Genomic DNA, 27,422 nt, shown 5'->3' with positions numbered 1-27,422 from the left:
GTGTTTCCACCACTGACTGCTGTCAGGAGAGAGCTGGGTGGCAGCAGGGACAGGGGGAAAGGGGCTTTCTCTCATGCCTCCTGAGAAGCCATGGAAGATCCCCGGCTTTTCCAGACATAAATGCAAATCTGTTCAACAACCGGTAATCTGTAACACGGCAAAAGCTATTCTGAAGTTTAATGGTTGACTACTAATCTAAGGAGGAAAAGAAAAGTGAAACAAAGAAGAAGAGTGAGGAACAGAATGAAGTGGCTGTGTCTGTAGTCCATCTCCAGTAGAAGAAGTCTACCAAAGTTCAGCGCCAAGGATTCATCAGCCGTGAGTTTTGATGTCAGGTGAAAGTGGAATCAGACCGACTGAGCTCTTATCTTCAGCCAGGAAGCAGATGAAGATAAAGCCCACAGATTTCTCTGCTTTCTTGTGAGTTTTGGAGTGTTGGGATGAGCGGAGGACGCTTCGAGTTTGATGACGGTGGAGCTTACTGTGGAGGCTGGGAGGGGGGGAAAGCCCACGGACATGGCATATGTACCGGACCCAAGGGCCAGGGCGAGTACTCGGGCTCCTGGAACTACGGCTTTGAGGTGGTCGGCGTCTACACATGGCCCAGCGGCAACACCTATGAGGGCTACTGGTCTCAAGGAAAGCGCCACGGTCTGGGAGTAGAGACCAAAGGACGCTGGATTTACCGAGGAGAGTGGACTCATGGCTTCAAAGGGAGGTACGGGGTCAGGGTCAGCGTGGGCAGCGGGGCCAAGTACGAAGGGACGTGGAACAACGGGCTGCAGGATGGGTACGGAACAGAGACATACGCGGATGGAGGTGAGAGGCATGAAGTCGCTCAGAAAGTAACTATGGGTGTGAGAAGAAATGGGTCCAATGAGGAGTGTTACCACTCACAGTGGTGCAGGCGGGGGTCCAGGCCAGGGTGGGCAAGCCTCGACCCCTGTGCCCCTGCTGAGGCTACATCAGGTGTAACTGGTAACTTTTGTAAAAGTAATTCAACTTAGAGAGAGACAATCTAAAGGCTCAGGAACTCTTTGCAGGTGTGATCTTTAGCTGGTTAGAATGTGACACTTTGAGTAGAATATTTTGAATGTGAGGGTTTTCCTAAGCTGCACGCCACAATCATCACAATTATAACAAAAATCTGGCTTTGTATGGAGTGAGTCTATCTGATGTATCAGTTTTACATTTGAATTTGAATTTTTGACTAAAATGAACTTTTGCACCAGATTGTAGTTTTTACAGTACTACTAATAATACCAGTGCCAGATGTGGAACCAAAGCAAGTGAGTTTAAAGTTGAAAAGAGCAGCTGAGACAAATATCATGTCACGTTGTCTCTGAGACGTGTCATTAGACTTTAAAAGCTGCTGTGTCTGAAGCAACTGTGTGTTGCTGCAATTATCAGTGGTGCTGTTAGAACGTCTCGGCGCCTCAGACATAGAAAACTGCAGTCTGTTGCAGATGAGACACTTTAGGGACTGTTAGATGACCAGCGGTGCTTTCAATGAAAATGTTCACCGTCTCACTGCTGTTGAGGTTCTGACTCGGTTCAAAGTTTGTTGGACCTCTGGGGGAAATTGCCCGCCCTACTTCTTGGGAACGCCACACCTCCGATAATTAAACTCTAGAATTTTAAATACTTAAAATCAATGTTAGCAACCTTATTTTCTCATGAATCTGTCTCTCTAGCAGAGCAGTTGGCCCCTGTCTGCCCCAGAACCTCTACCGAAATCCTAAATATCCTGAAATAGTTCCGATTACACTACCACAGTAGAGTATACTGCAGAATACCACATTTTATTTATTACCACAGAACCCCCCCCTCCCCCCAGCCAAGTCTGGCGAGTAGTTCACTGCACCAAGATGGTTTCATGAGACATGCCGGGTAATACCGGAGTAAAACTGTTCAGCCCGACGATCCCTGTGGTCATTAAAGATGTGTGTGTAACCAGAAGAAAACACCACCCTGCTGCTGTCAGTCAAAAGCCCTCCGAGCTCGGTGGACATCAAACCCTGCAGAATGTTTTCATTTGTCTTTAACTAAACCGTCATCTACGTCCGTCTTTTTAAAAACCACACAGACACGAGTCGTGTCTCAAATCCTACTCTTGCAGAAATCTGCTCCATGAAAAAATGATGGAAAAACACAAAACAGTCAAACGTGTGTTCCATAAACTCATGAGATCCTAGAACAACAGTCTTTCCCTCTGACTTACATGTGAAGTAGTAAACAGTACTTGATTTGTACTTTATCTTTGTCTTCCACTGATTACCGGTGGTTTATTGCTTCTAATTCACCTACACACCATAGAGAATGTGATTCTGGCCGTTTTAACCTCTTCCTGTTTTGTGGCATTTCTGCTTTTCTGCTGGTTTGACTTCAAAGTAGAAACTGTTGTTGGACAGGAGTCATTGATCCTGTTGCACACCGTGATTTCCTGACTCATCAGCTTCCAGTGGGCTCTGCTGGAAGCTGTGGTGGGGGATGTGTTAGCGCAGATGTCAGGGTGTATTAATAGCTCACGAGCTCGATGCCCTCTTGGCCTCCTGGGCTGAGAGAGGCCTAGCTGCTGCTGTAATCCACACATGCAGATTTTAGCCTGACAACCATCCCTCAGAGGACCTCTCAGTGACAGCATCAATGTTTGACAAGTTTCATTCTAAAATAACGATGTTTAGGTAAAGGGCATCTACGTAGCAAGTCCACACCTAACCCTAACCCTAATTCGAACTATTTGTGCACACTAAAAGTGCACATCAAAGATCCCACTAATCCTAACTATATTCCTTCTAAATTTGGCCTTGAATGAATACAAATCTGCTGCTTTCATGCCAGAATCAGTTTTTCAGTAAACATTACACGTAGGTTATGTACTAAGACGTGGAGAATGACAGCTACTAACACAGAGAATTGTTGCTGACTGTAAAAATGACTGCGTTATCACCTTTTTTGTGCTCGCTTAGACTGATTAGTTGTGGCAGAACTCCAACAGTTAAAGTAGAAATTGCAATCGTTCTGAAGAAGCATTGTGTAATCATGTGAAGGTCATGTCTGACCTGTTGTAGATGGGTCTTTGAACAACCTTAGTTTGGAGAAACAGAAATTTGTTCCGGCTAGACCAGGGGTGTCAAACTCATTTTAGCTCAGGGGCCACATTGAGGGAAATCTAGTCCCAAGTGGGCCGGACCGGTAATAAAAAAAAACTTCAGATTGTTTTCTTTGTTTTAATTCAATCAATACGAAACAAGGCTGGAGCCTGAGGACAGTGTAGTACAAGTACAACACCTGAAGTGTACTTGAAAATTTGAAAAAAATAAAAAATCAATCAATAAATAAAACATTCCTTAGTGATTCAAAGAGCTTACAGATCACATGGCTAGATCAGTTTCATGCAGCACTTAAAGTATATTTGACTCATTTTACTTTACATCTTTTAGCTTTCACCGGCACATCAATATCAGAAGTCACATCCTGAGTGGCGGCCAACTTCAGGATGTGATTCAAGTTCTTGTGTGAGTCTTGAGCGCAGCTTTGTTTTATTTATACTCATTACAGAGAAAACTTGCTCACAAAGATAAGTTTATTTTCACTCTGCATTGTAAAGTATGAAAACAAAGTTTACACAACCATCTCGCGGGCCGGATTAAACCCGCTTGCGGGCCGGATCCGGCCCGCGGGCCGCATCTTTGACACCCCTGGGCTAGACGGACAAGCTCAGTGGGGAGACAGCGTCTCTGGTGTTGGGTGCCTGCAACCAGTGGGACTCAAACGCCTGCTCCGCCCGTCTGACTCTAGTGTCTTTGGAGTCCTTGGACTTGATAAAGTGATAAACAAGTGCAGGTCAATTGCCAAGCTGGTAAACATCCTCCCAATGAAGCCAGCTACGAAATGAATTACTGCCATTAAAATATCCTAATCCCTAATGACCAAAGTAGTGTACAATCTGGAATTTATCTCCGGAACTGCGCTGCTCTGGGTGGCTGCATGTTGGAGTAGCTCTGTTTACTATATGTAAGTTTTGCCTTTTCTTGGGCATTTTTTCTTCTAGTTTCTCAAGAAAAACTGAATATTTTTGGACACTTTACTTTTCTGTTTCTGGTGCTGTGAAGCTTGGAGGATTTTTACTGCAATTTTTTTTAGCCTTTTTCACTTTTTGAGCATTTGTTATGATGCGTAACCATGGCAACAAGCTGTTTAACATTGGAAAGGCTGAAATAATACCTAAACTGAAGCCACAAATCCCAAATGAGCTAAAACTCAAGAAGCGTGGGTGCAGAGCGGGAGCAAAACGGAGACAGAGAAAGAGGAAATTCAAACCATCTCTTCCATCGATCATAATGGGCAATGTGAGATCACTGGCCAACAAGATGGAGGAACTCCAAGCCCTTTCAAGGACTCAGCCAGAGTATCGGCAGTTTCGGAACCGCTGGAGGAGATAATGCAAAGAAGGATTCTCCAGAGAATCAAGAAAATTATGAACAACCCTGAGCATTCTCTTCACAAGACTGTCCGACAACGGAAGAGTGTCTTCAGTCAGAGGCTTCTTCAGTTTCACTGCAACACTGACCGCTACTGGAGATCCTTCCTGCCAACAGCCATTGTAATATACAACAACTCTTTGATGGCTTGATTATTATTATTATTATTATTATTATTATTATTATTATTATTCTGAGCTACTACAGCAACCAATTTCCCTCTGGGATTAATAAAGTATTTTTGAATTGAATTAAATTGAATCCGTTTCTCTGTCATTTGCAGTCATGCACATTTAATTCTACAGTTATAAACAACATAAAGACCTGAAACATGTCTAATTAGAATCAGATTTTGGCCAGAACACTTGTGTGGTCTGAAACGAAAAAGCCTTCACTTAAACTCCTGTGTTGTTTTTAATACAACACGCACAATGGCAGAACTCCCGGCCCTGGTCAGGGCCCTTTCAGGGCATTTGGGGGCCCAAGGCAAGATGGAGTTTGCCTCCCCGCGCCCCTCCATCAAAATTACCCTTGAAATGAACCCTCCCCCGCTCACCCTACAAGACAGCAACAGCATTGACACACTGTTGCATTGACTTGAAACGAATACCTTTGGTTCAGTGCACAACTGTTTACACATCTTGCACAGCACTGCATCTGGTCATGTCTACATTTGTAACAAAACCTCCACCATCCCATTCTGTGTGTACTGGCTGGGTAGCAGGGGCGGTGTGCGCAGGTGGGGGTGAGAGGCAGCTCTAAAAGGCCTAGGCCAAGCTTATACAGTTTGTTTCTGTGCTTATTTCATAAGCAGTAATTGTCTGGGGCCCCTAACCAGCTTGGGGCCTTAGGCAATTGCCTTGTTTGCCCACCTTCTTGCTACGGGCCTGGCCCTGGTGTTACATGAATGAAAGAATCATCAAGAGACTGGATGTTTACTCATCAAGACATTTTTCCTCCTGACATCATGAATGTTTATAAAACACTGAACTCATTTTACCTGATCTGAATATCTCAGACCAGTGTTCTGGGACGGAGTTGTTTACACCCTGTCCAGCAGTAGCTGATGTGACGTCGTGTGGACCAAGTGGTCGACCCGTAGGGCCATAATAGCCCTTTGTTGCTTATTCTGTTATGTTGAGACTCACTTCCTGTTTTCCTGCATTTCCAGGTACTTACCAGGGTCAGTTCACTGGTGGGATGCGACACGGTTATGGAGTTCGTCAGAGTGTCCCCTACGGCATGGCAGCAGTTGTGCGCTCACCTCTTCGTACCTCCTTGACTTCACTTCGCAGTGAACACAGCAATGGCACTGTCCTTCAGCAAGACATCCCTGTCATCACTACCACCAACGCCTCAGGTGAAGAGACGCCCATCTCCACTCCTGCCCAGCTAGGTCCATCTCGTGGAGGCTTTGCTCTCACACTCCAAGTGGACCCTGAGGCCGTGAAGCCTAAGAAGAAGGGATTGTTTCGCAGAGGCTCTCTGCTGGGGAAGCTGAAGAAGTCGGACTCCAGCACATCCCTGTCCAGTCAGAAGAGCAAGATCAGCTTCCTGAGGACGGAGTCAGCGCTCAGTTCCAATGCCAGCGACACTAACTCCACCATCAGTGGCGACGAGAGCCTGGCCGGAGCTGAGGATTTCCCCCCAGTGGAGGCCGACATTGATGCCACCACTACAGAGGTCTACATGGGCGAGTGGAAGAATGACAAGCGCTCCGGATATGGAATTAGCGAAAGATCCAGCGGGCTGAAGTACGAGGGCGAGTGGCTCAACAACCAGAGGCACGGATATGGCTGCACCACGTTCGCTGAGGGAGGGAAGGAGGAGGGCAAGTACCTGAACAACATGCTGGTAAAAGCCATGAAGAAGAGAGTGATCCAGCTGAAAGGAACCAAGATCAAGCAGAAGGTGGAGCGGGCGGTGGAGGGTGCACAAAGGGCTGCAGCCATCGGCAAGCAGAAGGCAGAGATTGCTGCTTCCAGGTGAGAAGAGACAAGTGTTGTTTTGTCAGATTGGTGTAGATAAAATATGTTGTAAACAGGGAAGTAAATGTTTATATAAAATCTAACGGAGTAACGTAGACAAGGGCTTGGACTGTGCTGCAACTGAGGCCTAGTCCACACGTAGCCGGGGTTTTTTAAAACGAATATCCGCCCCTCCAAAAACTTGCATCCACACCACCTCGTTTTAAAACAAAACTCTGTCCACACGTACCCGGATGAATACGTTGTTAAGGACATGCCAGACCTGTAGGCGGCAGTACTTCCTCCGTTCTTAACCTCGTCCTTCGTCTGTGGTCTTCCGCAAGGAGCAGTAATTCCGCTTGCAAAAACAAACAAGCAGAAAGCGCTTGGACAATTGATGGATCGGGTAGTGACAGAGTGCAGCTCTGAGGGCTTCCATGATGCCGGCTAATGTAAACACAGGTCGCACACGTGATGTCAGCATTTTTTTGTTGAGGAAAGTGACGTTGCGGACCTTAAAACTCCGGTTTTGTCTGTCCACACGCAGACACCCAAAACGGAGAAAACACAGATCTTCACTTTGGCCGGAGTTTTTAAAAAGATCTGTTTTCGTGTGAAAAAACTCTGTTTTCGTGTGGATGACAGGCCAAAACGTAGAAAAATATCTACGTTTTGGCAGATCCCCGGCTACGTGTGGACAGGGCCTGAATCACACAGAAACAGATATTCTGTGTTTTTGCTTTGTTATGTAAGGTTTTCATAGATGTCTCCAGAAGTTAGCCATGGCTCGCTCAACATTTAGGACTGCCAGCATCATCACAGCTGGATCTGAGACATTCTAACACATGGTCTGTAGAAAGACCATAAAGAACTAATATCTTACCTGCTGTAGAGAGCTCTTTCACCAGCCTCCAGATGAGTTCGGACCGAATAGAGGAGCTAACGGCTAGTCTGGGTGGAGCGTGCTACAAAACCTTTCTGCTGCCTAAACGGTTTTAGAGATTCATGCAAATGTTTTATGAACGTTTACCCAACATACATTTTTACATCACATGGTCATTCACACACTCTGTCTGTGATATCCGTCAGCTTATGCTCTAACCTGACGTTTCTCTAGGGCTTTATGCTGATCTGTACTTTAAAATCTGTGTAGGTTGGACATGCTTTAGGAAACTTCTTATGAACTGGTCTTGTATTAATGAACTGAAAAGATTTGAAAGCTGAATTGTTTAAAATGGGGTTTTGTACAAGATGGCTGTCCTGCTGGGCGTCACTATTTACATCCAAACAAATATCCAATATGCAGCATATGTTTATAATCTATTCTCTTTAGGTCATACTAAATAACAACAACAACAACAACAACAACAACAATAATAATAATTATTATTATTATTATTTTAAAATTTTTGTCTGGACTCTAGAGCTGTATCTATAAATAATGTCTGCATACATTTGAAGCACAATCTAGATTTATATAAATATCACAAAACAAATAGTTGTCATTCTAATCAAAACAGAAAAATGAAATAATCCTATTTGTGTTTTATTTATTTATTTATTTATTTATTTATTTATTTGACACAAACCACAAGGAAATGAATCAGACAACAAAATAATTTTACACATTTAGAAAGTTACAGATTCAAACAGCTGCAGTTTTCTTCATAACAAGACAAGGAAAGCAGCTGTGCCAGGAGGGAACTTTCTAGAACTGGCGTTAGAGAACAAGGTCTGTCTAACATTAGCTGCGTATTATTAGCTGTTTGCTGAAGTCGCCGAGCAGAAATGTCAGCAGTGTTAGAGAAGGGCTGGGGTGGCGGGTTGAGTCTGCGTCCTGGCAGCAGAGAGGCAGGGGCAGGCTTCAGCAATAAGACACAAATGGTGGCTTTAAATCAGGAAGACTAGTAAATATTTGGTACTAAACTTAAAGACAGTGTTGAACTAACTAGTTGTATTTATGTCATATATTTATTTAACCTTCGTTAACCAGATGAGTCGATGGAGAACTCATTCTCAGTTACAACGAGGATCTGGCTAAGAAGCAGCAGCAATATGTACAAAGAATCAAAACAGACTTTAAACAGTCAGAAACAGACACATTGATCAGGAACTACTGATTGCAGTGAACAATTGAAGGAAGATAATGGGATGTAGGTAGTGAGCTTCAGTGGCTTTTGCAGCTCGTTCCAGTCGTTGGAAGCAGCAAACTGGAATGAGGAGCGGCCAAAGGAGGTGCGAGTTTTGGGAATAACCATAGAGATTAAGTTACTGGAACATAAATTATTCTGGTCGTTTGAAGTGATGAGTAATGATCGCAGATATGACGATGTTCTACTGATGATTGTTTTGAATATAAATTGATACCAATGTACCAACCTGGATGAATGGAGTGATGGCCAGTTATCGAGTGAGTACAGATCACAATGATGAGTCGTGAAAGGGGCATCAGTGATGAAACAGAGTGCTGAGTGATAAATGACATCGAGTTTATGAAGAAGTTTTTGGGAAGCAGTCCTATAAATGATGTCACCGTAATCTAAGATGGGAAGGATAGTCATTTGACCAAGGTTTGCTTTGCAGAATGAGTAAAGGACCTGTAACCCAAGTCTTGACTTTATAAAGTAATGAATTAAAGTGAATGTCAAATGAGAGTGTGCTGTCAAGCCAGATCCCCAGGAACTTAGAGGAACTGACAAGCTGTAGTTCTGTAGCATCCATAGATAGAGGTAGAGAAGCAGATTAGTAACCCTCTGTTCTCACTGTTTGCACACAGCCTAAGATTTAACTTATAAACCATGCCATGGATGCCTGAGAAGTCCTATACGTTTGAGCCTAGTTCCAATTAGTAGTGTCATACTTTGTAAGAAAAGTTTGGTAACACTTCACAATAAGGATCCCTTCATCAATTTTACTTAGTGCATTATTAAGCATTAATAAACTATTAAATAAAGAATGAACAACTTAATATTAATGTTAATATTAAAGATTGCACCACTTAGCAAGCACACACCCCATTTGTCCTAAAGACACTTGATAGTAAACATTATCAGGAACATTAATGAAGTGATCATTTGTTTATTGATGCTCAATAATGTACTAAATAACATTAATAAAGGTATTCTTATTGTGAAGTGTTACTAAAACTTTAAACTATCTAAACCAGATATATAAATGATAAATAACCTGCAACTGTATAGCACCTTCCTTAGTCAGGGGAATCCAATGTGAACTACAGTCAATCCTTGGGCGTTGTACCAATCTGTCGTGGTGAAGAGAGAGCTGAGCCAGAAGGTGAAGCTCTCGATTTACTGGTCGATCTACATTCCTACCCTCACCTATGGTCACGAGCTTTGGGTAGTGACAGAAAGGACGAGAACGCAGATACAAGCGGCCAAAATGAGTTTTCTACACAGAGTGGCTGGGCTCTCCTTTAGAGATAGGTTGAGAAGCTCAGTCATCCAGGAGGGGCTCAGAGTAGACCCACTGCTCCTCCACATCAAGAGGAGGCTCAAACATCTAGTTAGGATGCTTCCTGCACACTTCCCAGGTGAGGTTTTCCGGGCACGTCCAACTGGAAGGAGACCTAAAGGAAGACCAAGGACACGCTGAAGGGACAATGTCTCTCGGCCGGCCAGAGAACACCTTGGGATTCCCCTGGAGGAGCTGGCCCAAGTGGCTGTGGAGAGGGAAGAAGAAGAAGAAGAAGAAGAAGAAGAAGAAGAAGAAAATATATTTTCTATAGCGCCTCTCAAGATAAAAATCACGAGGCGCTTCACAAAAACAAAAAATGTAAAAATATAAAAAAGCATTTAGAAAATGTTTAAAAATATATTAAAATGAGCAAAAATAGACTATTGTGATTAAAAAATGTTAAGAAAGAGAGAGAGAGAATAGGGGAGAGGGAAATCAGTGGATCCTGAGGAAGGTGGAATAGGTGGGGAGAGCAGAATAAAGAGAGAGTGGTGAAGAAGGTCATACAAAAGCCAGCTTGAACAAGTGAGTCTTCATCTGCTTTTTAAAGGAGACCACTGAGTCCACTGATCTCAGGCTCAGGGGGAGAGAGTTCCAGAGTCTAGGGGCAACAGCAGCAAATGATCTGTCACCTTTGGTCTTTAGCTTGGTGCTGCACAACCAGTAGGCTTTGATCACTGGACCTCAGGGACCTGCTGGGGGTGTAGGGACTAAGAAGATCACCAATGTAAGATGGTGCTTGTCCATGTAAGGCCCTATAGACCAGAACCAGGATCTTGAATGAACCCTGAAGTTAACTGGCAGCCAGTGAAGCTGGAGGAGAAGCGGGGTGATGTGGGTGTGTTTGGAGGACTTGGTCAGAAGCCGAGCACAGGCGTTCTGAACCACCTGTAGATGGTTCAGGGAGGTTCTGCTCAGACACGTGAAAAGAGAGTTACAGTAGTCTAAGTGTGAGAAGATGAAGGTGTGGAGAACTGTCTCAAGTTCAGAGCGGGACAGAATGGGACTCAGCTTAGCAACGTTCCTGAGATGGAAGAAGGAAGAGCGAACAAGAGAACTGACATGAGAGTCAAAGCCAAAAGTCGAAGTCTGGGCCTCTCAGCTTAGGCTGCTGCACCCGTGACCCAACTCCGGATAAATGGAAGAAAATGAATGTATATATATATATGTGTGTGTGTGTGTGTGTGTGTGTGTGTGTGTGTGTGTGTGTAGCAGATGTTTTGTTCCTGCAGACATTATCACGAATGAATGATTACATTACGGACAGTTTCTGTTTTTGTCATTCTTCAAAATGTTTCCGATTCTGATGTTTTGCTCCATTTCCTCTTAAACAAACTTCCCTCCTATAGCAGCACAAGATTGAATCACTTCAACAGTAACCAGAATAGCTTTTTCTGTTTTCTTCATACCTGTATTTTTTTCTGTGACCGTACAAGGAGCTGGTATTTCTGTCCACAGCCGCCATCAGAACCTAAAGTAAGCCCAGTGTTTACAGCACGGAGACATTTCTTTGAGACTCTGCAGTTGCGTCCCAGCAGGCTGAAATCTAAATACTGTACTGTGGATAAGCACGCGGTGAGACTTAGTCTTTTAATCAGAGCTTTCAGGTCATCTTCAGTATGTCAGGACAGGACTCAGACTGCCCACATAGACAGTATTTGTGCAGGATGGTGCTGCAGAAAGATCTCCGCGGTCTAAACAAACTGTATGAATGGCTACTGGTGAGGTGGAGCTGGACCCACCATCATTCATACATATTTCACATGTCTGTCTGTTTATGCTTAAGGCCAGGTATCTCAGTGTTTATACAGACTCTAGTTAGGGTAGTATTTTCTTGTCTTCTTGCTTTATTACAGATTTTCTTGATTGCTTAAACACATTTCTTGAAACTATGCCTCGTATTCTGAAAACATGAACCCATAACATCTCACCCAATTTCCCAAACATCGTATTTTCAGGTCAAAATGAAGCTCTACACTCAAAACCATTCACTGTTGCTGAAAGACCAAACTTTGCTCACACACACACACACACACACACACACACACACACACACACACACACACACACACACACACACACACACACACACACACACACACACACACACACACACACACACACACACACACACACACACAGATTGTGCCTGATAGTCCCCCCCAGGTTATGGACCTATCAAGAAGGATGTTGTGGTCCACAGGACTGAAAGCTGCACTGAGATCGAGCATCACCAGGACAGATGTTTTGCCTGGATTCGTATACAGACAAATATCATGTAACACTTTAATAACTGCAGTCTCAGTGTTGTGGTGTTGTCTAAAGCCTGACTGAAAACCATCTAGCAAGTTGTTTGTCTCTAAAATTTGTTCAGCTGGATCATAACTGCTTTTCCCAATTTTCCCAATGAAAGGGAGATTAGATATTGTTTTATAATTGTTGTTCATCACCAAGGGATTTAATTTTCTTTAGAAGAGGCTTAACTGCACCAGTTTTTAAGGATTTATGAAAAATACCTGACTTTAAAGACTCTTACCTGCCCTTGCGTGTTAGGAGTCAAGAGTCTCTGGAGGTGTTCTGGTCATTAGTGCAGTAGTTTTCTCCCACACCAGCTGGTGTTTATGGACCCTGGTTGAGCATCACCTGTTCACTGTGACATTTAAATATCAAGCAGGGATCCATCAAGTGCTGGAATACTAAATTAATGTGTTTAACATATATGTACACTTTTCTTCCAGTGAGATCATAAAGTAGTGATGTAGTGAAACTATCCTTGTATCGTAATCTGAATGTTTTTGACTTCTCAGCAACTAAACTCCTTTGCTTCTGAACTCCTCAGCTGAAACCATTATTTCAGCTGAGGAGATATGACACATCTGTTCCTGGCAGTAGTTTTCTCACACTGGGATTCTTTGGCAGTGAAGTGGAGCGTTTAAAAATACACGGTCAGCTAGCGCGCAGAGCTGGCCCCTCCACATCCAGTTGGCTGAAGTGTTTGCGGGCATTCAGACACTCTTTGGGCATTGTTGTGCAGCATGGGACGGCAGCTGGACGTCTGAAGGAGGGCCTGTGCGGCAGGACAGCACGTAAATGACGCACACTGAGAGCATGTGGTCACAGAAGGGCTCTGACTAAATATGGACAGGCGCACTCCTGCTGTATCACAATCACAAGGGAATGCAACAGCTGATTATCCCTTCTCCCTCCCTCCCTCCCTCCCTCCCTCCCTCCCGCTGTCAGACCCAGACCTCCTCTGCCTGGTCAGACACACAGACTCTTGTCTTAAACAGAAGGGGGGTGACTCCTCTCTTTAATGTCTGTGAACTTGCTCTGGATGCTCCTTTATTGTTCCTGAGGTGTTGCAGAGAACCCAACACTTGTCCACAGATGGTTTTGTCTCCTTTGCTCTTCCTCTGAGCGCTTTAGCGGCTCCTCTCGATGGCAGCAGTTAAAGACGCGGCTCATCTTGCGTCAGCAGTGGTGTCAAATGCTCCCACAGATAAAAATATGGCACAGCTCATAAGCAAATGCTTGGGTATAAAGCCTGCATACGTACCGCACCTTGCTTTAGTCTTTCAGCTCGGATGGCACACCGTTCTGCTGATGCAAGCATTTTGTGCTGTTTGGCGAATGACTAAAGGAAACTTCTCAAGACAACGCTTTGTTACTTGGCTCAGAAACTTTTGTAAATCATCAAAAAAAATTCGTATTTTGAGGTTAATCAGAAAGATAAACAAACAAAGAAATAATCATATCTGCTTTCTGTTACACATTAAAGTCACCATGGTAACCACACACCTTTATCCCTGACTGGGCCTTAATGATAAAAGGACTCGACTCGACTCAAACTTTATTCATATAGCACTTAGTAGACAAAAACATACCACCAATGTGCTTCACAGACACGGGAAATAAAACACATGAAATCTACTATAAAATCAATAAAACTACTCAAGCAAATGAAACCATAAAATAAGAGAAAAATAGCATCTTCATCAATCATCCCGCAGAGTTAATATCCAGTTTGTAAAAATGCGTCTGAGACACAGAAGACAGAGTTTAGAAAGCGTGGAATACTTTTATGGGTAAGAAAGGCCCGTCACTTCTAGTTTAGAAGAAAAAGTTGAACATTTCTACAGTGGGAGTTTTTTCCTCTTTGAAAGGGAACCATACATACCATAGATGTCAGAGACATTCGGTCAAATATGGCAAAAATGCTAAAGATTTGATGTATAATTTTGTATATTTAATAAAAATAAGATGATTTTGTTTTTCTGCATTTTGGAAATCTAGACAGCTCTGAAGTTAGAATGGATGACGTCTTCACGAACCTTCTGTGGTAGATTCTTACAAAAACTATAAGTTACTGAACTTTCCTCCGTGCAGAGCCGTGTCCAGGACTTTTAAAATGGGGTGGCCCATGTGGGGCACTTGTTTATTCATGGGTGGCACCAATGCTTATGATTATTTATTTATTTACACAAATCTTTTATTTATTTATTTACTTTCTAGTGAATTTTTGAGTTTCACATTGCACAATCACCTTTTTTTCATCTTCTACTTTTGTGGTGGTTAGCAAGTCACTTCTTGTTGCATTACTGCCACCAACTGGAGTTGAATGAGACTCTAAATATGATGTATGTGAATTTAAAAAAATATTAAATAATATTAATACTACATGCCTGGGCTAGAAAACAAGGTGAAAGGTGCATGCAACCACACACTGTTTTGGAGTTTACAACCCAAGCCTTTTGTATACAATGTAAAGTCAATTTAAACTGGAACTTAGTGGGGTGGCACCTGGGGTGGCCAATCAGATTCTAAGGGTGGCATGTGCTACCCCAGGCCACTCCCTGGGCACGCCCCTGCCTCCGTGACCAAGCTGAAAACACGAGGAGTGTTTAGGTGCTTCATGTCTGGTTGAACAGAAAGACAAGATAAGATATCATCACTGTTAGTCGAGTTATCTTCCTTGTTGAAGACTGACCTTCTGGTCAGTGCTGAAGTGCCCTTGAGTATAACATGATCCTTGTTTGTGTTTCTGAGAGGACAAGGATGCTGCATGTGTTGAGAACATGCATGAAGCGTGTTAATGACAGTGAGTCACACACTTTCTTCACAAAGTGTTGATAGTGCTCAATTCATTTCAGTTTGTTTACATTAGACCAATTCGCACAGATCATCTCACGGCACAAGTCAAACTTTCTGAACCCACTCAAATTTAAAGATACTTTATTAATCCCAGAGGGAAATTCAGTCCCTTTGAGATGTTTGTCTTACTTTACTTCAGAGTCGTCGATGTTGGTTTCTGAGGAAAAACATCTTACAAGTAACATCTTACCTGAAGTCCATCCATCCACTCATTGTCGTCCGCTTATCCAGAGTCAGGTCATGAGGGCAGTAACCTAAGCGGAGAGGCCCATGCTTCCCTCTCCCCAGCCACTTGGGCCAGCTCCTCCAGGAGAATCCTAAGGCTTCCCTGGCCAGCCAAGGGACATAATCCCTCCAGTGTGTCCCAGTTGGACATGCCCAGAAAGCCTCATCCAGGAGCCATCCTAACTAGATGCCTGAGCCACCTCAACTGGGTCCTCTAGATGCAGAGGAACAGCGGGTCTACTGTGAGCCCCTCCTGGATGACCGAGTTTCTCACACTACCTCTAAAGGAGAGCCCAGCCACCCTGTGGAGAAAACTCCTTTCAGCCGCTTGTTTCTGCGATCTCATTCATTTGGTCACTACCCAAAGTTCAAGACCATAGGTTTGACCTGTGGCTTGAAAACAGTCTGCAGTACTTGTACTCTGAACGTCGTCTCAAATAAATCTGCTGTTCTTTTCATTTCAATTCATTTACTGTAAATTAGACCACTCAACTTTATCTGAAGGTCACTAATATTTATTAAGTAATAAAATCTTTTCGGCATCCATTTTTAAAATGTTCCTTCCTTCAATCGTAGCTACAGAGTGGAAAGAGACCCGAGGACAGCGGAGCATCTGGAGAGATTGTCCTTCATTAGGGGTTTGGTGAAAAAAGGCAACCGTCACCAATCAGTCTAACCGTTATTAAAAGTGAGTTTTTTTACTTGGTTTTGAATGGATTGAGACACAGAGCAATGCTAGACTTCAGCCACAGACACGTGACGCCCAACAGCGTTGGTTCGAAATTTCAGGAGTTTCTAATTGTTCCACTGGGAAGCACCTTTCCTACTGAGTCTAAAACTGGAAGAGGGGGCTATTTCCAGCTCAGTTTTAAGTTACAGTATGCCAAGTATTCACAGACTAATCACAATCTGTTATTCACCCAGTTACAAAGAGCAGCAGCAGCAGCGCTGAACTCCTGACTCTCAGATTTTCAGATACAATAGGAGTGTGTGAGTTGGTCCAGACACAAATAACTCAACTATTCAGCAGACTGCTTGAACTTTTTAGCTCAAACTTAATCCTCTGAATATTTCCACGAACGACTTTAGCAATCTTTGTTAACAACCTTTACATCAGTTGTGAAGCAGCTGCAGTTTGGGATAGAACGGCTCCACACTCAACTCATGATAAAATGATAAAAGATAAATGACCCGCACTTGTATAACGTCTCTCAGAGTAAGGACTCCAAAGCGCTTTACACTACAGTGTATCATTCACCCATTCACACACACATTTACACACTGATGGTGATGAGCTACGATGTAGCCACAGCTGCCATGGGGCGCACTGACAGAGGCGAGGCTGCCGAGCACAGGCGTCACCGGTCCCTCCGACCACCACCAGCAGGCAAGGTGGGTTAAATGTCTTGCCCAAGGACACAACAACAGAAGTCTCTGTGCGGAGCCGGGATCGAACCTGCAATCTTCCGATTCTGGACAGCCCGCTCAACCTGTTGAGCTACTGCTGCCCCAACGACGCCTTCATTGTAGAAACTTGTTTTATCTTTATAACCAGCGATGACACTACAATAACATTTCCATGCAATAATCCCAAAGAAAGTTTTTTCTTCTTTGACAAAGATGTTTATTTTTACTTCTCTTTCTAACAACCATCTCTGTCCAAAGTATGAACACCTTAGGACAGTGACCTTTAACCTTGACATGAAGGATCAGCTCTCCTGTGAAAACAGCATGGGGGCGACATGGATTTTGGACATGGTTTGTAAACTTGTTCACGGTAACTCGGTTCTAGTTACAGTTTAAACGCTTGCTACTCTCTGTTTCTGAACCTTCTAACAAGTTGCCCTGCTACAGTCATGCCAACATTTAGTAAAAACACAAATCACATGCAGTGCTAAGTGCTGATAGATGTCCCAGATTTCACCTGCTGGTTGGATCTATCAGTTTTGTTTTTCTAAAGAGTGAGCCACACCATGGGTGGAGACTGACGTCATCCACGCTTCCTGTTAGAAAAATGTTCCTAAAGGAGGTGTCGCCTGGCGGACCGAAAGAACAGCACTGAGGCAGTGTTTAAAAGCAACCCCCCCCCCCCATCCCCCCCCCCCACCCCTTGCATGCTCTCAGAGATGCTCACCCCGGTTTCACACTGAAAGCATCAGCGGCGCAGAACATCACTGCTCCCGAGAGTTGGTGTTGTTCACAAAAGTCTCACATTCAAACTTCTGGTTAATCAGATTAAACTATGAACTTTCAACTCTTGCCATTATCCCTTAAAAAAAAAACACGACTGACTATGTTGCCACTGTTTCTGGATGATGTTGCGTCTCTCCACTGCAGGTCCAGCCATGCAAAAGCCAAGTCAGATGCAGCTGATCAGGCCGCCCAGGCCTCCAACAGTGAGTCCAGCATTGCCAGACTGGTGGCCAAAGAGCTCTCTCCTTCTTTCTACCAACCAGGTTAGTAAATTAGTAATGAGATTGTGGAAAATATTACTGAGTCACAGAAATGAAATGATCACCACTGGCAACATTTTTATTGATTTATGTCTAACTTTTGATGGAAACAAAAACTTATGATAATTTTACATTTTATCCAAACTGTCAGGCCCTGTCCACACGTAGCCGGGGATCTGCCAAAACGTAGATATTTTTCTACGTTTTGGCCTGTCATCCACATGAAAACGGAGTTTTTTCACACGAAAACGGATCTTTTTAAAAACTCTGGCCAAAGTGAAGATGTGCGTTTTCTCCGTTTTGGGTGTCTGCGTGTGGACAGACAAAACCGGAGTTTTAAGGTCCGCAACAAAAAAATGCTGACATCACGTGTGCGACCTGTGTTTACACTAGCCGACAGCATGGATGCCCTCAGAGCTGCGCTCGCTTTATCAATTGTCCAAGCGCTTTTTGCTTGTTTGTTTTTGCAAGCGGAATTACTGCTCCTTGCGGAAGACCACAGACGAAGGACGAGGTTAAGAACGGGGGAAGTACTGCCGCCTACAGGTCTGGCATGTCCTTAACAACGTATTTATCCGGGTATGTGTGGGCAGTTTTTTTTTTAAACGAGGTGGTGTGGATGCAAGTTTTTGGAGGGGCGGATATTCGTTTTTTAAAAAACCTGGCTACGTGTGGACTAGGCCTCAGTGAACCTCCACATTTATTTTACTCTTTGAGCTCTCAGGCAGAACATGTCTGTCACCCCGAGAAGAGCGGAACTCTAATGTCTAAAAAAAGGAGCGTCTTATTTGGTCCTAGGGATCAGATCAGTTTCATTGCAAGTTTGTCCACACACACACACACACACACACACACACACACACACACACACACACACACACACACACACACACACACACACACACACACAGCAGGAGGGTTAATCTGACACAGATAGACCCAGACTGAAAGCGTTCTCACTCGCATGTTTACTTCTACAAGTAGATGGGGTCGGGCACATCCTTCTATTCAGTCTCAGATAAAAAGAAAATGACCTGAAACATGCTCTAAGTTTAATGTAACTACAGTACAATGGTTTAGGTATAACAAAAGGGCTCCAACAAACCTTCAGTCTAATCAGAAAACGAGTCTTGTGTAGCTGGAAACAGTCTCTTTAAACCTGCATACACTTTTAACAGTTTAGGTGTTTCTCATTTGAAACACTGATCATCATCAGCGTGGCCCCCTTCATTAAACTTGACCTGTAGCAAATTCCATGATCCACCAGGGCGGCTGTGGCTACTGTAAGGGAATGAAATGACTGTTTTCCACCAAAAGTCATTTTCCCCTCCCCTCTGACACAGAACTAGTCTGCATGAGATATGGCCTCAAGGTCTCATGCATTTGCTTCTAAACTGCTTCTTTCCAGCTCAAGAGAAGAATGAAGAAAGGACTCTCTCCTTTTAATAAATCAAAGAACTCTATTTTTAATAAAGCTAATATAACAAAGCGATAGTCAATAATAAGATGTGACCAATCTGTGAAATCAAAATATTAATTACTTTATTATAATCCTATAGAATATAATAAGTAATACGACTTTAAATGTTTCTACTAGGACTGATCTCACGTAGCGTTAAGAGATGACACATTGCTTTTACTGATCCAATCGGAATCTGCCAGATCTGACGGAGGCGTGGTTTTGGTGGTGCTTGGTAAATCTGTCATCTTTTCATTCGACCATAAACCAAAACATCCGAAGTATAAAACTATGCCCACGTCATCTTTAAAACCAGTTCAAAGCGTTCTAGAGAAGTTGTCGGAGTGGCCAATCCGTAACTTTCCTCTTCAGCCAAAAGAACCAACGACAAGCTGGATAAAATCTGTTGCTGTTCAAACTGCTGCAACGGTTCCTTTCAGAATAAAAGCTGAACCATCACGACCCAGGTTTGGATCTCGCTAGATGCCAACAAAACAAATGTAACCTATAACCATCAGTGTGTGAATGATTGCATGGTACATTTGTATACAAATGTCCAAATCATTATATTATTATCATAGACCTGCTGCTGATGTTCACCGTTGTGTTTTATGACCTCGTTTTGTCCAGTCAGCTGTCAGATGGATGGATGCGTGTCCGACTAGAACATTTTGGTTTACAGACTAGTTTATGGTGGACCGTGCTAGTCCTGTAAATGATCAACTCCACATTGTTTGTAAATGACCTTTGACCCTACACAATTTAAGGAGTAGTAAAAAGTTCCTTCTCTAAGGTGATTGGTAATGTGTTTCTTCCATGTGTTAACGGGGCGACGGTGGCACAGGAGTTAAGTGCTCGCCCCGTAATCGGAAGGTTGCAGGTTCGAGCTCTGCTCAGTCTGTCGCTTTCGTTGTGTCCTTGGGCAAGACACTTAACCCACGATGCCTGCTGGTGGTGGTCGGAGGGACCGGTGGTGCCAGTGCTCGGCAGCCTCGCCTCTGTCAGTGCGCCCCAGGGCAGCTGTGGCTACATCGTAGCTCATCTCCACCAGTGTGTGAATGTGTGTGTGAATGGGTGAATGACTGATTGTGTTGTGCCTTGGGGGGTTCCAGGACTCTAGAAGGCGCTATATCAAATACAGGCCATTTACCATTTAACACACACCTGCTCTTCTAGAGGAGCTAACCGGTGAAGATGCAGCTTCAGGTTGATTCAGTATGGAAGTATAAATAAAGTTAAAAATGTAAAGCTAAATTTCCACTAGTTGTCACACACTGGTGGGTAAAATTTGTTCTCCACGTTTGACCCATCCCCTGGGGGAGCGGTGAGTGGCAGACATAGCCACACTTGTGAAATATTTGGTGGTTTAAGTCCCCAATCCAACGCCTTAATGCTGAGTGTCAAGCCGGGAGGCACTGGGTCCCATTTTTGAAAGGCTTTGGAATGACCCGACCGTGGATTTGAACCCACCATCTCCCAGTCCCAGGGTAGACCACTGAGCTGGTAAATGGAATAAATGTTGAAATGAATAATACATTATAAACAGCTTAAAAGTAAAAGTTATTTGAAATTTAGATCTGAAACGGTTAGTTTTTTCCTCACCTCATGTCGTTACCATGTTGGTGCTTCAGATCAAGTAACAGGAGTGACCCAGAAGTCATTTTTTGTAACCCTAAAAAGCCACGGCATCTTTTTTCTTTTTTATCAGATAAAAATTCTATAGGCTAGCATTGAGCTAACAATGCTAATGGTGACTTACAAACAAATAGTTGTCTCTAAAAATTCTCAAGCTTCTTTTTCACTTGTCAATAACTCAATATTACAGATAAATGGATTTATCTAAACAACTTGCTGTGAATGACTCGTCTTTGCTCATCTAGAGTCTTCCGGTGCAGATGCATCGATGCAACAGCCACGATAACTTACGGGCAGGTAGAGAGAGAGTCACTCATATGGTTTGAAAATAGTCTGCAGTACTCAAATTTGACCACCGGATGTCCTTCTTACTTTATTCTTACACGATGCACCTTTAAAGTACATTTGAAAATGCTGTGGAAATGATTTACGTTAAATTAGCTTTGTCTGTATTTGATTTATCTTCAGAACTTTTGTAGGACCATGCCAAAGTAACAGCGTTAATTTTTCCAGGTCCTGAGTATCTAAAGAAGAGGGTTTTACAGGAAGTAGTGGAGGACAGTGAGAACCCAGACACTGTCATGCATGAGCCTCTGCTGGCCGATGAGGAGCCTCTGATGGCTGATGAGGAGCCCCTCCCAACACCACCTGAGAGTCCCTTCCTAAACGAACTGGACAGCCTCATGCCCAGCTCATCCCCAGGCCGCACCCCTTCCCCCAGCCCAGCCATCATCAACAAGGAGGACCCCAAACTCCTCAGTCCAAGAGGCTGGACTGAAGACAAATCCAATAAAGGTGGAGGTGTTAAAGCTGGTAGTAAACCCATTAGCATACCCAGCAGCCACCGCACCACATCATCAGCTGCAGCAGCTGCACCTTCTTCAGCAGCGCCCGAAGGAGCTGGAGTCCCTAGAGGTCGAAGCCCCTCCCGCTCCCCCAGTCGTCACAGCAACAAGAACGAGCAGGGCTCAGACCTGGAGATTAAGCCTCTGCAGAAGTTTGACTCTGAAGCTAAAGCTCCAGAATTGTCTCCAGCCGCTCCAGCCCCTGTAAGGAACGATCTAATCACAGCAGATGAAGAAGATGCTCCACACCCTCTCTTAGATGCACCTCCCAAAGCTGTGACCCCCGAGCCTAAAGCCCCCGAGGTTAAAATGGAACGGCCTCCAACCATCCACGAACGTCCACCATCCACCACTGAGACGAAAAGGCAGTCCCGGGAGGGGAGCAGGCCCACCAGTAGAACAGAGACAAGACCAGTACCAAAACGACAACCCAGCCCTGCTACAGCTCCAAAGCCTCTTCTCAATCATGAACCAAAAACACCAACGAAGCCAGCAGAAGCCAAAGTCATAGTAGCTACCAAACCAGCGCTGAAGGCCATGGTGTCCACCAAGGAGGTGACCTCAGAATCTTCTGAACTGGAGGTAAATATGAACAGTAGTGTGATTCCTATGTTAGCCACATTAGCAGCACATCTTTACAGGTTTCCCACCACTTTAGTCAGAAACTCTTTCTGCTGTTATTCATTACAGCAGATTAGAGACGGATAAAAAAACATTGTTACTTTTATGCTGGAGCAAACATGTTTAACAGACATGTTTTAGTGTTTTGTCTCAGTATTTTATGGCCTGCAAAATGTCCCAAAGTAACCTGAGATGGACTCAATTTATAAGCAACACCGTTGGATCAAGGAGGGTCACTTGATGAGCCGAGCTCCTCTCTGGTTTTCTGTGATGAGGTGCTGCTTACGGTCACCATGACGCAGCATAGTGTGTTTCTCTGACATACACACACACATTTTTTTTCTCTCTATCTGCAGTACAAACCTGACTCAGCCTGACTAAACGATACACATTTTAGAATTTTTTTTATTATTTTTTGCCTCTGCAGAAGGAGTAGCCTTACACCTGTTGATTAGGTAAGGTGTCGGTCAGAAGCTCACATTTCAGACTTGATGCTGTGAAAGGATGAAGCTAATATGAGGACGCAACGGAAGCTATGATGAAAAGATGCTTCTGAAGGATATTTCCAAAATTTTCAGCTGTTTATTATTATGGACGTGAGACTTGATGTGGATCAATGGACTAAAGAGTTCTTAGGCAAATTACTTTCATTTAGAAATTATTTTAAAGTGTGTGTGTGTGTGTGTGTGTGGGAGGGGGGGGGGGAGGACTCATTTCGGTGGGGTTATTTTATTTTTTTGTACTGCAATGTGCTGCTTTTATAATGTGAAAAGTATTTTATAAATAAAGTTTGGTTGGTTGGTTAGTGGATCAATCGATCGACTGATTGATTCAGCAATTCTTTGGAGGACATAAATGGACCCTTGTGGACTTAAAAGACAGTTTTCATTTGAAACTTTGAACAATGACTTGGACATTACCTTGCATTTCTATGTGGTTTGACTACTAGAGTGTTTACTGTGTTCTGATCCTTATCCCAAAGCACTCATATATGGCCCATTCAGCCTCATCTGGTTTTTGTGGTTTTATTTTTGCATTCTGTCCTAATCTGTCTTAAACCCTTTATTGTAAATTACCAGAACAGTTTAGCATACAGGCTCAAAACAGTGGAAAGTTTCCTGAATAATAAAAAAAAAACTTCATTTACCTCCCAGAATAGGACGCTTGATTGCTGTAGGTTAATTTACCAGATGTGTTTTTTTCACCCCATTAAGCTTCTCTTATGAATAGTAATGCAGCGTGCCGTCCAGCAGATCTCTGTTTTATGTTGTCTTTCAAAAAACAACCTCTTCCTCTTTTTACCTTTTAGGGGCCGAACACCATAATGGTGTGCATGGTGATCCTCCTCAACATCGGCCTGGCCATTCTCTTTGTTCACATTTTGTCATGAGACAATCCTCTACTACTTAAGGTAATAAATAAAAGAAAATTAGAGTCGCTTGCAGATAAACTCTTCCTTTATTTAAGAATTAGAGTATTTCTGAAAAATGAGAAGCTACCAATGTGGCTTTTAGCTATAGTTATAGTTAAGTATGTCTACAATGATGAAACTTTATTAATGTTAAAGCTGCTGTAAATGGCTCATTAGGGCTGCCATGGTAATCACACACCAATGAGATGTGCACACATGCACAGAGACATAAGAATGTGGGTTGCTGTGCAAAAATTCTAAATTTTATTTAAACTAAAATGTCTAACCTTGAGCAGCAGGTGAATTTGACTATCACAAAATTCACATTTTTTAATCCAGTGTTTCATGTAGAGGATGCAACATCAAAAGAGCCAATCTCTTCCAGGTGAAACATTGAACTTGTATATAATGTAGCTATGTGAGCTTGAGATGGTTTAAAGAGTGATTCTGTAGCGTTAAGAGGGACAGAGGAGCATCCGTTTAGGATCCCTCCTGGACGCCTCTCCCTGGTGAGGTTTTCTGGGCACATCCAACTGGGAGGAGACTTACAGGAAGACCCAGGACACGGTAGAGGGACTATGTCTCTCGGCTGGCCAGGGAACGCCTTGGGGCCTTGGGATTCCCCTGGAGGAGCTGGCCCATGTAGCTGGGGAAAGGGAAGTTTGGGCCTCCCTGCTTAGGTTGCTACTCCCGGGACCAGACTCCAGATAAGCAGTGGAGAATGAACGGATGGTTGGATGGATGGATGGATGGATGGATGGATGATGATGGATGGATGGATGGAAGGGTGGATGGATGTATGGATGGAAGGGTGGATGGATGTATGGATGGATGGGTGGATGGAAGGGTGGATGGATGGGTGGATGGACGGATGGATGGAAGGGTGGATGGATAGAAGGATGGATAGGAGGAACAGTGGATGAAAAGTCACAAAAACACCTATTATTTCATGCATGTAGAGAAATCTCATAGGAGCAACATGAGTTCCTTTGCAAAAGAATTGGAACATTTATTGTGAAATCATCAAAAGTAGATTAAACAAAAATAATCTAGATTAAACTGCAATAGCACAAAAACCATGAAAGTTCAGACTCAGAAGGTCCGACTTCCTGAGTCCTTTTTGAGCTCTTATTGATGTGTTTCCTGCTACGTCTGAGTTCTGGAGCTCCAGGGTGAGGGTGTATGCAGAAGTACATCAGATGTTTTTTGTAAATTTTGTTGTTTTATTGTTCTGCTATGAAACTCATGACAGCATTTTTGATGGAGCTACATGTTTTGATGTATTTTCCAAGGAAATAAGAACTGAACATTGGGACCAAAAGGTATTAGTATTTATTTGTGCAAAGACAAATGAAAAGTGAAGAAATGAACATTATTTCTGGACAAAAAGCCACACTGTTTAGGAATTTTTCCAAATATTAGTTCTGATCACAGCTGTGTAACGGTCCATCTCTATGCAAATAAACACTAATAAGACAAAGTCGTTCTCTTGGTTTTGCTGCAGGCCACCAGCGGCGTTGGTGATGTCCCTCCTCCTCCTTCTGGACCAGAGACCAGACACCACTGGTGGTTGACTGGAGCCTCCTGCACACCGATAGCAGGGTTTTGTGACTGCGTGAGGCTCTGTGAAGCTTCTGTTTCCAGACCTGAGAGAAGCTGAAAGACTGTGATGGTTTAAACATGCCTGTGTTAAGTTAAAGGTGCAGGCTGGATGGCCGAGTAAGTCTCAGAGCTTACAGTGAGGCCGCAGAGCAGCGATCCAGATAGTTTTGTCACAGTGTCACAAGGGTGTTGTTATTTCTCGGTTTGGTTTTCAACTACTTTTAACTTAAATGGCTAAACACTGATTGGCTCTCTCAACACTGTCCTGAGCTTTATTTTCTAACTTAGACTGAACCTTCTCCTCTCCGCCTTGACCCTCAAACTGCAGCAGACGTCTGGATTGTGCAGCATTGTCATGCTAAAGATCTGAAATGTGTTTGTAACAAAAAGCTTTAATTTAGTAGATTTTAATCCCCACAACAAACACCCTGATATGTCATGAGATGAACTTCTAATGTTTAAGCTGAGCAAATGTGAATTGTTTTCTTTTAAACTGGGATTTACAGGATGTGCTTTGTTGCTGTCTCTGTCTGGAGAGAAGATAAAGGAAGCCGAGAGGCATTGAGTTAGTTTAGTGCTGTTTGGTAGAGCGAGGGATGATGTCTGTGCCTGATCTGATCCAAAGCAACCACCCAATGATGTGTTGAGATGTGGAGAAGCATTAATCTGTGAGCTGGCGTCCACACTGCTGCGGTAGAACATTCAGAGTGCTGTGATGCTTCACCGATAAACATTTGGGTTTTAATGTGTGCTGCTTTCTCTACTTTTGTACTTTTTTTTTTGAAGTTCACCTTTTCAGCATTGAAAGAGCATCACCATACTAAATGTATTTACGTCACAGTAATAAGAAAAGCCTAAGTGATGAGTAACTCCATGTCTTACAGTTATGGGGAGGATGTAGGCTAAAGCAGAAGCTGTTCTGCCTTTTGAGTATGCCGATGAAAACCGTTGATCTGAAGAAAAAAATGTTTTAATAAAACTCCCGTGCTTCTCTGTCCTGACTATGTTGGTTGAATTTTCTTCTGAACACATGTTCAGACAAATCCGTGTAAATAAAAAACCTGCAAAAAGAATGAGACTGCAGATTTTGTATGATGTTTTTAAAAAGCTATCAGTTCTATTACTCAATTGTTTCTAAAGAGCGTAGTAAAGATTTGTTTTTACCTTTAGAGCTTAAGTTTCGGTTAACACTACAGCCTTCCTCAGAGCACTAGAAGCAGAAAGTACAATAAAGAAATCTGCCATAACCAGGGCCACCTTAAACAGCTGATAGGCCCCGGGGCAGAGAGCCTCAGTAGCCCCACCCCCACCCCCCACGGGGAGAATAGGTGTGCATTGGTGGAGGAGGTGCTCTGAATACCTGTTTTTGTTGGATGATTGGATTATATTTTTGTCAGTGGTTGCCCTTCCCTTTATTTTTGTCCCTGAAACTCTTATCCATGCATTCGTCACATCCCAATCCACTAATACAACAGCATCTTATATCAGGGTATCTGCCGGTTTAAGGGAGCCAAATTTAAGACTTTTTAAGACCTTTTTTAAGGCCACTTTGACCAAATTTAAGCAATTTTTTTAAATTAAATTTAAGCTATAATTTCCAGCTATTGCCTGGAACCGGTGCTAACCACGCCGCGAACGTGGGATTAGCCATCCAGCTACCATTAAACTTGCAATTCCCCATGGCGCAAGTTCCCGCTAGCTTAATCAGCTAATGTGCTCATCTAAAAAGAGCCCCCTTTCCCAACCAACTGAATGTGTACAGTTCCGCTTACGCCAACATCACACACAAAAAATGCTGAACACTAACTAGAAATTCACGAAATTTTTATAGAAATAAAAGAATCTTGTTTATTGGGTCTTTGGTCATTTAAGACCTTCGGAAACAATTTAAGGATTATTTGTCATTTTTAAGGCCTTAAATTTGGAAAAGCAAGTTTAAGACTTTTTAAGGACCCGCGGATACCCTGTATATGGTGTCCCATCCAAATCCCTCACCAAGCTTCAACACATCCAGAATCTCCTAACCATTGGTTTCCTCTCATTCAGAGCATCACAAGTCCTCCATAACCCCGTGCTCACCCCCCACCCCCCCAGA

The 27,422-nt window shown here is 43.4% G+C and overlaps 1 protein-coding gene across 1 annotated transcript; it reads left to right on the top strand.

Annotated features, from left to right (window-relative positions):
- Window positions 1-208: 208 nt before the first annotated feature.
- On the top strand, window positions 209-25,789 carry jph2 (junctophilin 2). The gene is made up of 6 exons (XM_054746107.2): window positions 209-819; window positions 5,656-6,469; window positions 17,639-17,757; window positions 21,362-22,275; window positions 23,624-23,725; window positions 25,230-25,789. The coding sequence occupies exons 1-5, from the start codon at window positions 441-443 to the stop codon at window positions 23,702-23,704; spliced, it is 2,307 nt and encodes a 768-aa protein (XP_054602082.1). The 5' UTR covers window positions 209-440; the 3' UTR covers window positions 23,705-23,725; window positions 25,230-25,789.
- Window positions 25,790-27,422: the final 1,633 nt, after the last annotated feature.

This window comes from Nothobranchius furzeri, chromosome 15 (genome assembly GCF_043380555.1).
Source record: "Nothobranchius furzeri strain GRZ-AD chromosome 15, NfurGRZ-RIMD1, whole genome shotgun sequence".
Lineage (NCBI taxonomy): Eukaryota > Metazoa > Chordata > Actinopteri > Cyprinodontiformes > Nothobranchiidae > Nothobranchius > Nothobranchius furzeri.
This window is presented reverse-complemented; position numbering and strand designations above follow the sequence as displayed.